This window comes from Camelina sativa, chromosome 3, assembly GCF_000633955.1.
Source record: "Camelina sativa cultivar DH55 chromosome 3, Cs, whole genome shotgun sequence".
Lineage (NCBI taxonomy): Eukaryota > Viridiplantae > Streptophyta > Magnoliopsida > Brassicales > Brassicaceae > Camelina > Camelina sativa.
In genome coordinates this window covers 2,486,512-2,502,640 of record NC_025687.1, presented here as the reverse complement: position 1 = coordinate 2,502,640, position 16,129 = coordinate 2,486,512, and the positions used below count along the sequence as shown (strand labels likewise).

Sequence of the window (16,129 nt, the reverse complement as noted above, 5' to 3'; positions counted from 1 at the left end):
AAAAAAAAAAAAAAAAAAAAAAAAAAACCAGGTTTGCTCACAATCTCAAAAAAACCAAGAAACTGAGTTTGTAAAGTTGTTTGAGACGGCATAGAAGGCAGGTGGACAGTACGAAGCTCATGACTTTCTTTGTAACACAGAGAGTCATGCAAGTAAAAAACATCAAGAAGCAGCTTGAGCACCTTACCAAGCATAAGAACCGAACGATCTGTTCTAGTGCCACAGTTCTTCAGCATTGGAGACCGTTGCAAACAGAGATCGTCAAGGCTCTGCCACCAATCTGTTTCCTTGTATCATGAATTTCACTGTGACGAAGAAACTTGAGGAAACAAACCAAATTGCAGTGAGCTCAAGGACCACAAGATCTGCTCTTTTGCAGTAGCCCTGTTTCGACGTTGAAGGCAGAGCATCATGATCCAAGAATTTCACTGGCATTCCACCTCCAAGATGTACCACAGTGCCTGTAAAGCTCATGGCGGCAGTCTGCTTCATTAGAGAACCTGCAAAGACGGCAGTAGTTTTGGAAAGGTGACTTTGGATCTCTGTCTGCTCATGGTAGATATTGTAGACATTCTCTTAATTTTCTAGCTTCAACATATTTTGTACCGGATTACTCTGACATTGCCAATAGATAAATAAGGTATTCACAATTTGTTTCTGGCAACGATCTCACACCCTTTTAAAACCCTACTTTTATTGAAATCTAGGATACACATTCCAATACTTTCTGATAAAGCTTTCAGTTATCTGAGAAAGTTTTGGTTTACACATACCTGAGAGAATACGAAGGCTTAGTACTCCAGTCCACGATCGATCACAGGTGTGATTGCCAAAACTCACAATGAGCAAAGAAATGCCTTTGCGGCTCCAAGTGATTGTTTCTATCTGGTTATATGCTCCAATGATTTGTTTAGCTTTTAGTCACTTTAATATACATTCTCAGTTTCCGGAACATATCCAGCTAATCCCATCTGCTCATATATCTCATCAAGCAACAAGAAAACTTCATCTGAAGCTGAGTGAGACTTATCAGCTGCAGCAAACATATGATCTCGTTTATCTATCCGAATCGAACTTGTTCCAGGACATATCTTTTCTATACCCAACTCTTTCATCTTTCCCCTAACCTCTGCAACATCTCTCCACCTGTTTTCTTCTGCATACATGCTAACTAAAAGGAAATAATACCCACTATTCGTTGGCTCCAAAACCATCAGTTTGTTAAACGCAATTTCAGCAATCTCTAGATTCTTGTGAATCCTGCACCCATCAAGCAAGGCCCCCCAGATAACCGCATTAGGTTCAAACTCCATATCTCCAATCAATCCAAGAGCCTCATAGATCAACCCAGCTTTGCTGAACAGATGAACCATGCATCCATAATGTTCAACATTAGAGACAATGGAATAGTCATCAATCATACTATGATATATCATCCGGCCTTCCTCTACAAGACCTGCGTGAGTACACGCAGTCAGAACACTCACGAAAGTGACACTGTTAGGTTTGACTGACTCTGACTTCATCTTGTCAAACATTTTAAGTGCTTCTTGTGCACAACCATGAGCAGCCAGCCCTTCAATGATCGAATTCCAACAAAAGAGATTCTTTTTTGGCAAATTGAAGAATATCACAAGTGCCCGCTCTAAGCTACCACATTTAGAATACATATCTACTAGCGCAGAACCAATGTAAACATCAAGAACAAACCTTTTCTGTACCATGTACATATGAACCTCCTTACCTATTTCTAGCACACCGAGATGAGCACAAGCTGAAATAACAGTTGACATAGTAACCTCATCAGGAACAATCCCTTCCTCCGTCATTCTGTAGAACACTGCAACTGCTTCACTATATCTCTTGTTGTGTGAGTAACCGTTGATCATAGTGGTCCATGAGACTATATCCTTCACAGGCATCTGATTAAACAATGACTCTGCTATTTCCAGATTGCCTAATTTCGTAAATCCATCAATCAAACAGTTCCACGTAGCCACATTCTTCTTCGGCATTAGGTTAGCTAAGGAACTCGCAGATTCCATATCCAAGACCTTTCGATAAGCTGAAACCATCGTAGTCCAAGTAATATCATCTCTCTCAGGCATTTCATCGAACACTTTCCTGGCTTCTCTGATTCTACCAGAGCCTGAATAAAAACCGATTAGAGTCGTCTGAATCTGAACATGTAACCCAAACCCAAATTTCCAGATGTGCGCCTGAAGTGATTCACCAAACCCAGAAGCGAAAGCAGAAGCCTTTACCAGTGAAGAGTACGTGTAGCTAGATGGAGAAACAGAGTCTCTGAGCATACGAACATAGAATTCCAGAGATCGAATCGGGTGGGAACAAGTAACGAAGCCTTTGATCAACGCGTTGTAGACGAAAACATTAGGTGCCTGCATCTGGGTCATTGAGGAAACTGCAAGATCAAGACGGTTAAAGGAAGTGCAAGCAGTGATGAATTGGTTCATTAAGTGACAGTCTTCGTTTTGGCTTATCTTGATCATGGCGGCTAAAGCAGACTCCAGTAGCTTCGGGGTTGAGCATTGCTTGATTAGTTGTAGAATTGGAAGAGTTTGGAAGAGTGAAGTTGAGCAACCTCGGAGGAGAAGATGATGGTGAGAGTGTGCTGCCCGAAGACTACGCACATTGGCCGAAGCATTCATGTAAGAAGAATTTGAGATTGTCTGTCGATAAAGAAGATGCAGACTTTGAAATCTTATATTTAAAAGGTATCAAAACAAACTCTCTCAGAGAAACAGAGGGTTGCAATTTTATCTGACAAGACACAAAACTGTGCAATACTAAAGTGTTTCCAATAGAACAAGCCCAAAAAAAGAGTCACACACACACACACTGCACTATACATTCACAAGCTTTTTTTCTTGTCTCTGTTTCATCATGCTAGTCAATCCTTATAGTTGTTGATACATGAAGTCGAGTCTGTATGATTGCGACGAGTACGTTGGTGCTACATGTTAATTGTGGCCTTGGGTTGAAATATCTGCACAAGAGACCACAAGATGTCCATCCGGTGCATTACTTTGTTGTTTTGGCCCTGCCATTCATTAAGAGTATCCAGTTATTAGATGTGATATAGCAATACAACGATCAAGGAAAACTTTAAGAGAACTTTTTGTTTGCTTTCTTTTGGGATTTCAAACAAAATTAAGTTGTTTGGTTCCGTGTTTAAAATAGTCCAATGGATGGGTACTCAGATCCTCAAGTGTTGGGGTCTAATTCATAAGGTGTCTGACTTTAAAGTGGAGACTGTTCTAACTTATTCCCATGTACGTACCTCCACTACAAAACATATCCATGTTTTCTCGCCTTGTTTCTCTGTGATGCCTCTGAGGATGATGAGTTCCAAGCTCCTTATCAGGTTTGCTATCTCCAGAAAGTGGCTACACTCTTCGCATAACATCTGTTCAACATCCAAAACACATTCAAGCAATGAATTGCATACACTGGCAAAATTCAGGATGATAAATGCAGAGTTTGCCAGTCGTTCTGCCGAAGTGCTTCAAATACATGAAAAAGGTCATGACAAAAAAAAAGGCACACCTCGATAAGCATTACTCCATCTTTGTCCAGATTCTCCACCATGATTGAGCACACTTGAAGATGCCCTCCAATCTCTACTGCCCAGCTCGAACCTTGTTCAGTGCTAGATGATCCTAGGGTGCCGGTATCTTTGTGTTGCTTCTGCAACTTCCAATTTATAAACTTTTCAGAAAACTTCACAACCAAATTTGATAATTAATCATGAATAACCGGATATGTCCCTTCACAAACCATGGAGAATATAAAGCAACTTTTCTTGGGAAGACGAGAAATTGTTAAAGACACCTGAGTTTTTTACCTTTGAACTTGCACTTTTACTGAGCTTGTCAGCGTGCTTAGAGACATTCTGCAGAAAGAGCATGTGCTTGATCGTGCACTCTAGCAAAGAATCAATACTGCACTGTAAAATATAACAACATTGTTAGAAAATAGCATACCAAAATAAACAATTTATGACACTAACTGCATGAGTGCCGTCAATCACATTGCTTTGAATAAAAAAAATCACCTTAGATCCATTAGGCACAAGCTCCCTTAGTTCTTTGATACGATCCTGAATAAGTTGCCTGTCCCTTGGACGAGGCCGAGAACTTTCACCTGGTTTAGCTCTCTTTTTGTTCTTCTTGGGAATTTCCAGGGACGTCGGAAACTGGTCGCTGGAGGAACTGAGACATGTCGATGAAAACCCAATGGAAGAAAATGCCCCACAGATATTTGATGGATTCTGTAGGATATGCCCCTCTGCTTGAGACGACTGGCTAGTCACACTATCAACTGGGCTAACAATACTATGCTTTTTACGACCAAAAGGTACTGCCTCTGCCATTTCAGCAGTTGTAAGCAATGACTGCATCGACCTGCTTGACGATATTTCACGACTTACATTACCATCACCATTACTCATATTAGCAATCACAGCATCTAGAAGATTCTCAGGGCTGGAGTCGAATGTCAGGTGACTATGGCTCATATCATTTGTTCGTCTTATATCTGCAGCAGATTCAAACTTAGCTAGCTCCTCATAACCAGTGCTCGTTTTACTGAAAGCAGGCCCTAATGCCTCTAACAGCTCACTGCCAGAAAAAGAAGACAAAGATGCAGTTAAAGCATCCAACTGACCTGACTCAATTGTCTTCTCCTGCCTATATTCTGTGTCTTTTACATATGTACTTCCTTGGCACTCAGATGGTTGGAAAACCTCATTTTGATGAGATGAATCTGTAGCTGAATTGTGTTGTGGATATGATGGACCTGCTTTTAGCCTATCAGTCTGCATTGCAAAAGAAGATGAGCCTGCACTATCACGCACATGATTCTTCGAGTACTGTTGGAAATTAGGACCTGACTCTCTTGAGTATCGGTATCCACCAGTTTCCTCATCATAATTTACCTTACCCATATCATGTATACCCACTTGATTCACGTGTTTAGTATCAACCACATCAGCTAAAAACCCACTTGTAACACAATCATTTCTTCCAAACATGGAAGGTTGGACTGCTTCAAGCCCACCAATTACTTGAGTAGTCCTCTCCATCTGAAAATATGATGGAGTGAAATTGTATGGAAAGTCTTCACTTCGATTACTTGTGTTTTGAGATACAATATTTAACCCTTCCACATCCATAGCTTTGTCAAATTCTCCTGAGAAATCAGGGAATGCCTCATGTAAGCATTTGGAAGATATTTTTGGCTGCAGCAAAATTATACAACGCATCATGGTTATACTCAGCAATACAATTGGGGTCAGAGGCGATAAACAAAACCAAAAAACCTCTTCCATGTTTACGAACATAACTAAAACTGCAGACAAACATGAAACTAAATTTGCATGAGAAAATTCATTACCAGATCAGAAGGACTATTATTATCACATCGCATTAAATTTGACGCATGGTTTGCCAGTGGATCCTTAAGTGCCAAAAAAAAATGCCTGATATGAGTCACCAAAGCCGGGTTTTCATCAACCTGCTCAACCAAAAGTATACAGGAAGATCGCATTCAAATGTATATATTTTTCAGTGGGAAAGCTTTATTTCTGCGTACTATTATTGTATAAGCTACTCTGAACACCGTATACGATTACGGTTCGAACATCTTACTTACTTTACACAAAGAGCCAAGCTGCACAACTCCACAAGAACCAACAGCTACTATAAGAATAGTCTGCAGAGAATGAAGAACAAAACTGTAGTAAAAAACTTGAATGCAAACATTTAGGAAAACAAAATTTCTTGTCAAACGGATCAAAAAGACACAAATAGATGAACGTAGAAATATCTAATCTAAGTAGAAATACCAAGAAAAATTCAACAAGAAGAATATCTTAGGCTATAGATAACAATATGCAATTGATACATACCTTGATTCCAGCAGAAATTTGACTCTCCCAACCGTTGTGAACCTAAACGAAAAAACATTACTTTTAGACAAGAAGTTGTCACAGAAATAGATTCTCAAACACAAAGTCCCAACCTGAAATGTCGAGTGAGAGTCGTCCAAATATTCAGAGAAGATCCATTGATGTTGTCCAGAGATTGCCACTTGTCCTACAATCCTATAACAATGGAGAGATACGAATGAAGATGTTAGCATCATTAAGTAAAACTCAATCATCAAAACGAATTAACATATGATGTTCCCGTTAAAAGAGTAAAGTAACTACATTAATGTCAGACTCTTATACAACATCAATAACAGAACTCAAAGCAATGAAGATAGCAAGAGTAACAAGCACAGTTCATCAGCAAGCAAATTTTCCTTACCCTTCTCCAAGAGAGTGTACATGATATGACATCTTAGCTACAGCTAACCCAAGGGGGTCATGTGCGTAAGGCCCTCCATGCAAGTTCCCCGGTATCAAACTGCGCTCATGATTAACATAGTACACATCGTCCAAAGTAAGCACCCTGCAAATGTTTTAATAGTCGATAAATGAGAAACTTCAACTTGTCTTCTAGAAATAGAAGTTTTCTGTTTATCCTCAAATATACTAAGTTCTCCATAGTTGTCTCTAGATAAAGACTGGTCTCAACACAAGCACATATCTAAAAAGTCCCCTGTATGGAAACTTAACCGTCTAGTGCATGTATGCCTTTACTAATTCCATGAGAGTAAGCAAATAAGCAAACGAACTAAACAATGAAAAGCTATCCAAAATTTAAGGTTTACATTCAAAATTTACAAACATATTGACTATCCACCTCTCAAAGCAACCAGGCCAACCTTAAACCAAGCAGAACAAAGAGCATCCAATTCCCATATCTCCACGGATAAACAGTAAAGCAATAAAAATTTTGGGATGACTTACATTGGAGAGCGATGATTGAGTTTCCAGAACACAGCATAGTTCCAATCCGAGTTGGAGCAGAGGCTCCTCAGTATCTGTTGTAAGGTAGAACCCATCTAAACCACCACCCGTCACCACTAAAACTCAAAACCACCCCTCTAAAAACGCTTAAAAACCAAATCGTCAAGGGTCCTAAACCCTGATTCTTTATCAATCAATCCGACAAGAGAATCTGTGTCTAAACAAACAAAAAAACCCTCTTTTTTTTATTGGTTTCCTATAGATGAGGAGCAACGAATCTACTAACTACCTCTGTAAGAACCTCTTCCAGCTTGTTCTCTTCGCAAACCAGCTCTCGGGTTTATTGGTGGACCTACTTCTCCCAGTGAATATTGCCTAGTTCCCATTCCTCTCCCAAACATAAAAACAACCCTTAGCTCTAAGAAGAAATTGAGATCGAAGAAGAAGAAGAAGAAGATGAAACAGAAACAGAGTCTAGCTTATGTCATGAGACATTGATCCTTTCTCTAGAGATGATGATACGCTCTGAATCTGCATCTATCAAAAAAAGCTCTATAAAGTTGGAATCTTTGTCGACAAATCCACCAATAAACGCAGAGAGTTGAGTTGCTAAAAGCCTAAAAAAGACTTCTCCTTCTCCTTTTTTTAAAGGGAGCGTTGAAGAAGAAGAAGAAATTGATGGTCAGAGAAACAGGGCTCACGTTAGCATCTGGGATAATATATCAGAGTTATCGTGCGCTGGGCTAGGTGCGTATGCTAAACCCTAGGGTGGTAGTAGTGTCGGGGGTTGATTAAAAACAAGCATGGGATTAATATGTGGGGGTAAACATTCGAGTGATATCATCTCTAATGGCCAGCAAAATCATTCACCAAGTGAATTTTTGTTCCTTAACTTTATTCTACTTTTTTATTTTTATTTTCTTATAGAATATAATTACACAATGTATTCCAGAATTTTGCTTTGGAAGTACTTAATTACATGACAATCTTTGGAATATAATGCCTCTCTATATATGTTGATCTGATCTGTTATGTACTTATGTGTATGGTTCGTTCTCTAAGCACATTTAAAAAAAATAAAAAATAAGAATGTATGATGGGATTGTGGTCCATACCAAAATCTATGGAATCTAATGATTGTTGGCATTTTAAAGATAAAAATCATAATCTCCAAACAAATTCCATATGTGTTTCTCCTCTCTCACTTATTTGTCTGGTCATGGTGTCCTCTTTGGCTGGTTGACATATGTAATGACTATTGACTAATGACAATACATGTGTGAATGGACAAAGTTGTGAGTCAGTAAAGTGTAACCCTAAAATATAACAAGATATTTTCTTCAAGTCTACATGTATGTATTTCGTTAGTCGTAAATGTTGGGGAAGTTGTTATAAAAAAGAGAGAGAAGTAGGTGATGATAGAGGAGGTGTGATTGTGAAAAATAACAAGTGTAACAAGAAAGAAGCCTCACCTTTCGCTTTCAGTTTCACACTTCTTTGTTTGACATTTTGTACTTGAGCACATTCCATTTTTCCTTTTCCTTTTTTTTTTTCTCTTATCCTTTACTAATAATGATGTATAACACTCATTTCCTAATTTTTGCTGTGTAGTGTATACCGTCAGAAATAAGAGAGAATGGGAAAAAGGAAACCGAAAGTTGTATGGCTTTTACTATTGAAAATTATGATCTCTTTTTCTGCATGTTTTTGTGGACGAAGCCCCAGTACATTTATGATTCAGGTCTCCCCATATGGAAGAAAACTATAGATTATACAACTTCTCTTTTGGTCAACATTATACCACAACTTTTATAGTGTTTATAATTAACTTGAGAATAACATAAGAAAAAAAGAAAAAAAAAAGGAGGATACTAAATTAGTTATTGTTTTTATTTAAATGGATACGTGCACTTAAGAAGTTTACATAATAAGAAGCCCATCGATATCACTACTTCATCTCATTAAAAGATTAGTCCATAAAGTTAATGTTGGAAAACAAAATAGGCCCAATCTAAATTTTCCCTTTGTTTACTGCGGCTCACGGAAACTTTGGAATCTATATGAAGGAAGCTTAGCTCGTTTTATTGCGCTTTCAACTTGTTTCCAAGACCACCCACAATTTATAATTTTTACAATAACGGACTAAATTAATTATTTGATCAGCTTAATGGTTTAACTTATTATATAATTGATTTGGCAGAAAACTAACTAGTTATTTCGTTATTAATTAATTCAGATTGAATAGTTAGATGGAAAACATATGTGTTCAATTTAGTTTTACTATATACTATTAATCTTAAGTCTTTTGGTAGTGTTTAGATAAACCCGTTAGCTTGAATTTCTTGTATCTCATTGAAACAATGAAACGTAAGTTTTCAGAAGATATCTATAAATACAGGCTTTTATACTAAAAAACCTTGTTGAATTTTCTAAATTACGGGTTACTTAATTTCGAAGCATAAGTGTACTAGTTAACTATTATCTTAAGTGCGACCAGATAGATAACAAGCAGATGGAATATTTTGGAGGCACCACCTTCAGAACCACCCCTAAATCATTGTCACTGGCGTCTAACGAACGATCAACGGTTGAAGGGAGACATTATAATATCTATATGTTTGTTAAAGCTATGTTTCAGTATGTGGCTATATATAATATATACAATAATTTATTTTATGTATTAATAATGCATAACACTCATATAGAAAGGGGCAAAATAAAAAGAAGAAACAAGCTTTCAGTTTTTATTGTGTGTGGCGACTAAATCATGCCCATATTAATAAGCACGTGTTGAAATTGAAGATGCATGCACTTTCTTGCATTCAAATGAAGGATAAAATAGAAGTCCATGTTCAGAAGATTCTATATTTTGTCCAAAAATAAAATTATTAGTCTGTCCACAAGTTTCAGTTTAATTCATACTTTATCAGGCAAGAAATTAAAATACATTATTCTAAAACTCAAACTATATATATATACCATACGTTATTTATAGTAGGAAAAGTGGATTACTCAAAATAAACTAAAACTTTTTCCTTTTCAACAGCTAATTTTCTTCAAATCATTAGTTATATAAAATAATCAAATTTGAAAGTGTAGATTTAGGAACATAGATGCATGCTCTCTTTGACCAAACAGAAAAAAAAAGATGCATGCTCTCTTTAGTTAGTTGAGTTTAATTAGAGTGTTGCTGGTTTTGGAAAGATCAGCCTTTTTTCATAAAAAGAACGTTTTAACAGAAATTCGGTAAAAAAAAATTAATCATTTGATGCCAAAAAAATATCAATAGATTCCTAAAAAAGAAAACAAGCAAAAAAATTTATATGAAAAAAACCTCAATCGCTTTCCCTTTAGCAAGTTGAGCCATTATTATATATAGAATACTACACCAACTACTAGATTTGCTGGTTTTTAATAATTCGCAATCAAAATTTTACTTTCTTAATTTTATTGATGATGAGTAGGGTTATTGAATGGCATGCATGTCTGGATTTTCTTGGTCGCCAAGAAGAAAAAAAAAGTTTTTGACCATCACATGAATTTAATATTCCAAAAAGAAAAATGGGTTTACCTTTGACCCTAGCAGACTAGGAGAGGAGGCTCGAACAAAAAGTAAGATTACAAAGATTAAAACAAAATAAAAAGAGAAGAGTGTGCATGCACCCGTCTCTCTTGCGCTACAGGTTTATTATTGTATTTTCAAGTTGCGCGATATAATTAAGCCAATTATATTTCAATGGTCCACCACTAATAGGATCATCCCACTAAATTAGTTTTTTTTACATAAATCTTGATATAATCACTTTATTAGTTTGGTATTTCTTATTAAACTTTTCATAATTATCTTTCTAAACCTCACTACTTTTTATAAGTATCACATATTTAGTCCCCAAAATTTCTTATTAATCCTGAATTGGTCGAATTCAAATATGCCTTCCCGCAAATTTGATGCTCGCCCATCCTATATGGACCAAAACTCTAGTTGCGTACGGTAAATGGTTTACACGTAAATAAACTAAATTCAAACCCTAGTTGTATTAACAACCTTCATAATATATGATTATTTATTTTTTCCGAAATTACTTACATGGTCCAATTATTATATTGTTTAAATATATATATATATATATATGTTCACGACACATGTGAGGATGAAAAGAAAGTTTTTCTGTACGTGATCACGAAAATTTTCCAATGTGGCAAGAAAAACTCTTTAAAGAGTTTCCAATGTGGCAAGAAAAAATTTAACCAAAAAAAAAAAAAATGTGGCAAGAAAAAGTTTTCTTTTTGTTCGTCAATTCGATTGCTCCACGCCTCCAGCCCATATGTATTATATATAAAAAAGACAGTTAAAATTATTTGGTTGTCGAAGATAAGTAATTATTTTCTTGTTATTATTCTCGTTTGTAATATCAATATAGAAAAACTTTTCCAACAAAAACAATGAAAAATCTTTACAAAATATATATATATATATATATATATATATATATATATAGACCATCCAAAATATTGTTATGTACAAATAATTTTAAAACAAAAATTAAGAGCATATAGCCATATAGGCTGCATAGCTCCAACAGAATATAGCAATTTTGTTTGTGATAATGATATGACATTGTATGAACTATGAAGGGGTATGCACTTGGACATTTGAGTCAGTATCAATCTAGTTTATTTGGAGTAAAACTTAGAATATCTCTATTATTTTTCTCCCTTCTTGCCGTAGGTCCAACAATTGATTACTCTGCAAACTACCATGGCTTAATTAATTTATTCCCACGACTGTTAACAAAAAGGACAAGTAACTGAATTTTATTGTTTATATAACACATGAGATTTATTCGTATGAAATTGTATGATTCGTTCTCAGATAATTTTAGATTCAGCAAATGTTTCCACGTTTTCTAGAATTATTGTAGTAGCTACCATCTTCTCAGTTTTAAAATTCCGATCCAAGATATATATATTTTTTCCACAATATATTAATCTTGTAAATCACGGTAAATGTTTTNAGTACTCAATCTAGGTTTCCTTTGACTATTTTTTTTTTGTTTCCTCGGATAGTTGAGAGGATTTTGGATTTTATATTTTAAAATATCCTCGGATCAGTTTTTGTTGAAAATATTGAATAAAATAAATATTAAGAAAATAAGCATTACGGTAAAGAGAGATGTACATATATTACATGATACATGATTTTCCGCAAGACTTGACGTCTAATACACTTCCAACATCGCCATCACATCTCTTTCATCGGATAAAAATAAAGAGAAAACTATATAAATAAAGAAAAAAACAGAGCTCACTCAAATTACAATAAAATTGATCAAGATCATGAACATGATCTCATAAGCTCTTCTAAGTATTCAGCACCTAAATCCTCAAAAACTACAAGTGTTGTATTACTTTCTTGTTGCGTCGTATCAACACTCTGTTTTCTACTTCTAGACGAAGAAGAGGAGTTGGATGAAGAAGAAGGAGAAGATGTCAACAACGAAGAAGGTTTCTTCTTTCCTCTAGGCCGGTTTCTCATGGAGTGTTTTCTCTTCAAGGTTATCACCGGAGACTCTCCATCGTTAAGATTCACATTCTCCATCTTCCGGAGAGACTCTTTAACGACGTCCACGGGGAAATTGAGTACTGCAAGGCTGCCTTTCAAAGCGAAAGCCGCCTGATCATAAGCGAGAGCCGCCTCCTCCGCAGTATCAAACGTCCCGAGCCATACTCGTATCCCTTTCCTCGTTGAGTCTCTTATCTCGGCAGCATACTTCCCCCACGGCCGTTTCCTCACTCCTCTGTATGACTTCTCCTCCTCCTCCTCGGCTGCTATGGTGGCTTCTTCTTCGTCTTTGATGATTGATGATCCAAATGTGAGGAAGTCGTCAGAGTAGTAAGTAGGGCTACTAGATAAAAGGAAGGATTGATCAAATGATTGATGTAAGAAACTCTCTTCCCACAAGAATGATTCTTGTGAGCTCCATGAGCTTGAAGAAGAGTTCTCCGGGGAAAACTCTCCACTTAAGAAGGAAGTTTGAGATTCCATTTTCAATCTTTTCCTTAACGGTTTTCTTATTGTGACATATCTCTTCAGTGGCAATAAGTTTGGGAAATATATATAGCGAGAGACATGAACCGATTAGATATTTGAATTTAGGGGCTATTATTCAAAATATTAATATTTAAATATATATTTTATTTCCAATTGGGTCCTATATGACAATTAGGCTGCCTCCGAATGCTCTATCACCATTTATCATAAAAACACAAAATGGGGCCGGCGAAAAGATAATTGGTGCTGAATAATATAAAAGAATGAGAGAGAGGGGTAATACGAAATAGGATCTATCTATCTAGATAATTATATTGTTGTATATGAGAATGAGATACACAGAAGTGGGTGAAATGTTCCACGTGGGACAAGACCAAGTTTGAGGGTATGACGTACGGCGGCGTGTTTCCGACAAAATAGATGAGAGCACCACAAGTACAATGAATAATTGTACTATATACAAAAATGGTGATCAAAGTGTCAGTATAACTCAATGATTATTTATATTTTACATATCCAGTCATATACAGATCAATAGATGTTACCATCACAACTCAATGATTATGTATATGACTGGATATGTAAAATATAAATAATCATTGAGTTATACTGACACTTTGATCACCATTTTTGTATATAGTACAATTATTCATTGTACTTGTGGTGCTCTCATCTATTTTGTCGGAAACACGCCGCCGTACGTCATACCCTCAAACTTGGTCTTGTCCCACGTGGAACATTTCACCCACTTCTGTGTATCTCATTCTCATATACAACAATATAATTATCTAGATAGATAGATCCTATTTCGTATTACCCCTCTCTCTCATTCTTTTATATTATTCAGCACCAATTATCTTTTCGCCGGCCCCATTTTGTGTTTTTATGATAAATGGTGATAGAGCATTCGGAGGCAGCCTAATTGTCATATAGGACCCAATTGGAAATAAAATATATATTTAAATATTAATATTTTGAATAATAGCCCCTAAATTCAAATATCTAATCGGTTCATGTCTCTCGCTATATATATTTCCCAAACTTATTGCCACTGAAGAGATATGTCACAATAAGAAAACCGTTAAGGAAAAGATTGAAAATGGAATCTCAAACTTCCTTCTTAAGTGGAGAGTTTTCCCCGGAGAACTCTTCTTCAAGCTCATGGAGCTCACAAGAATCATTCTTGTGGGAAGAGAGTTTCTTACATCAATCATTTGATCAATCCTTCCTTTTATCTAGTAGCCCTACTTACTACTCTGACGACTTCCTCACATTTGGATCATCAATCATCAAAGACGAAGAAGAAGCCACCATAGCAGCCGAGGAGGAGGAGGAGAAGTCATACAGAGGAGTGAGGAAACGGCCGTGGGGGAAGTATGCTGCCGAGATAAGAGACTCAACGAGGAAAGGGATACGAGTATGGCTCGGGACGTTTGATACTGCGGAGGAGGCGGCTCTCGCTTATGATCAGGCGGCTTTCGCTTTGAAAGGCAGCCTTGCAGTACTCAATTTCCCCGTGGACGTCGTTAAAGAGTCTCTCCGGAAGATGGAGAATGTGAATCTTAACGATGGAGAGTCTCCGGTGATAACCTTGAAGAGAAAACACTCCATGAGAAACCGGCCTAGAGGAAAGAAGAAACCTTCTTCGTTGTTGACATCTTCTCCTTCTTCTTCATCCAACTCCTCTTCTTCGTCTAGAAGTAGAAAACAGAGTGTTGATACGACGCAACAAGAAAGTAATACAACACTTGTAGTTTTTGAGGATTTAGGTGCTGAATACTTAGAAGAGCTTATGAGATCATGTTCATGATCTTGATCAATTTTATTGTAATTTGAGTGAGCTCTGTTTTTTTCTTTATTTATATAGTTTTCTCTTTATTTTTATCCGATGAAAGAGATGTGATGGCGATGTTGGAAGTGTATTAGACGTCAAGTCTTGCGGAAAATCATGTATCATGTAATATATGTACATCTCTCTTTACCGTAATGCTTATTTTCTTAATATTTATTTTATTCAATATTTTCAACAAAAACTGATCCGAGGATATTTTAAAATATAAAATCCAAAATCCTCTCAACTATCCGAGGAAACAAAAAAAAAATAGTCAAAGGAAACCTAGATTGAGTACTAAAACTCTTATCACAAAAAAAAAAAAAAAGGCAAAGTCAAGTCAAGCTAGAAAGAAAAGTTTTAAGTACATATGCTCTGCATCCATATTCTCTTGGTTATTTGATGGGCTGAAATTTTTATTATCGAGATTTTGTGACGTAGTTAACGACACGTCTGCATCCCAGCGGACTATGAACCGATCAACCTGCAGAATTTATAGTTGAATACAGAACAATTTATGATCACAGGAGAAGGGTTTGATATGTTATGGACCTTGACGGCTTTAGCATTAACATGACCGAGCATAACTTAATTATGCTATTTTCTCTGTATATATATAAAGTTCATACGTACGTATTCTCGTCGGAAGAAACTGTTCTAGCTGGCGTAGCTTCACGATTCGATTAATAGCTAATTAGCCACCTTGACAATGACGCACTCGAAAGGATTGAATGTAAAAACTAGGATCCAATCATATTTCCCTGATAATCTCTAGACTGTAATGAAATTAAATTATGCATTACGTCACTGATGATCTTTCTCCTTAACATTATTAATAAGTACCATTATTACTTCTCTATCCGTTTATGTCTTTTATCTCGTACAAGTCTGTTTCAATATCTATCCGTTTATGTCTTTTATCTCGTACAAGTCTGTTTCAATATAAATGCTGTTCCGATAGTAGTTTTATTATGTGATCCAAAAAATAAATTGATTTATGAAGATCCTTGTTCTGTTTAATTATTGTAGTTAAGAATAGACAGATTAGATGATTTTTGTCAAATTTTACATTATTTTCCAAAGTGACACTTGTTACAAAATGAAAGGGGTAAACTTGAATAAATCTGCTCTAACCATAAAGCACTTGCAGAATTTAAACCGACTTCACTTGGGCCAAACTAACAACATTATTGGGCTTTACCAGAAAGAGGCCCAACCAAAACTAATCCTGAGCCAAAACGCACAGCTCCACCTTAGCTGTTGACTCGACGACCAAAGTCAACAATCAAGAACGCAAAACTTATGTTTAAGAGTTAAGACTTAAAGATGAACAACAGTTACAATGAAACGTTTGAGATTGTTTTTTTTT

The 16,129-nt window shown here is 36.2% G+C and overlaps 4 protein-coding genes across 6 annotated transcripts; 1 reads left to right on the top strand and 3 right to left on the bottom strand.

Moving 5' to 3' along the window:
- Positions 7 to 2,694, bottom strand: LOC109132183 (pentatricopeptide repeat-containing protein At1g06145-like). The gene is made up of 2 exons (XM_019243309.1): positions 774 to 2,694; positions 7 to 500 (listed from the first exon to the last, which is right to left on the bottom strand). The coding sequence occupies exon 1, from the start codon at positions 2,667 to 2,669 to the stop codon at positions 927 to 929; it is 1,743 nt and encodes a 580-aa protein (XP_019098854.1). The 5' UTR covers positions 2,670 to 2,694; the 3' UTR covers positions 7 to 500; positions 774 to 926.
- On the bottom strand, positions 2,703 to 7,648 carry LOC104763950 (transcription factor EMB1444-like). 3 transcript variants are annotated; one of them, XM_019243308.1, is made up of 12 exons: positions 6,878 to 7,648; positions 6,333 to 6,476; positions 6,043 to 6,124; positions 5,930 to 5,971; positions 5,674 to 5,733; positions 5,416 to 5,535; positions 4,687 to 5,260; positions 4,076 to 4,557; positions 3,866 to 3,967; positions 3,568 to 3,714; positions 3,302 to 3,427; positions 2,703 to 3,061 (listed from the first exon to the last, which is right to left on the bottom strand). In XM_019243308.1, the coding sequence occupies exons 1-12, from the start codon at positions 6,970 to 6,972 to the stop codon at positions 2,975 to 2,977; spliced, it is 2,061 nt and encodes a 686-aa protein (XP_019098853.1). In that variant the 5' UTR covers positions 6,973 to 7,648; the 3' UTR covers positions 2,703 to 2,974. The 3 variants fall into 3 exon arrangements, with proteins under 3 accessions (XP_019098853.1, XP_019098851.1, XP_019098852.1); XM_019243306.1 differs by having other exon boundaries at positions 4,076 to 5,260; XM_019243307.1 differs by having other exon boundaries at positions 3,568 to 3,708; positions 4,076 to 5,260.
- On the bottom strand, positions 12,019 to 12,987 carry LOC104763940 (ethylene-responsive transcription factor ERF094-like). Its single transcript, XM_010487351.1, has one exon. The coding sequence runs from the start codon at positions 12,921 to 12,923 to the stop codon at positions 12,213 to 12,215; it is 711 nt and encodes a 236-aa protein (XP_010485653.1). The 5' UTR covers positions 12,924 to 12,987; the 3' UTR covers positions 12,019 to 12,212.
- On the top strand, positions 13,965 to 14,933 carry LOC104763930 (ethylene-responsive transcription factor ERF094-like). Its single transcript, XM_010487340.2, has one exon. The coding sequence runs from the start codon at positions 14,029 to 14,031 to the stop codon at positions 14,737 to 14,739; it is 711 nt and encodes a 236-aa protein (XP_010485642.1). The 5' UTR covers positions 13,965 to 14,028; the 3' UTR covers positions 14,740 to 14,933.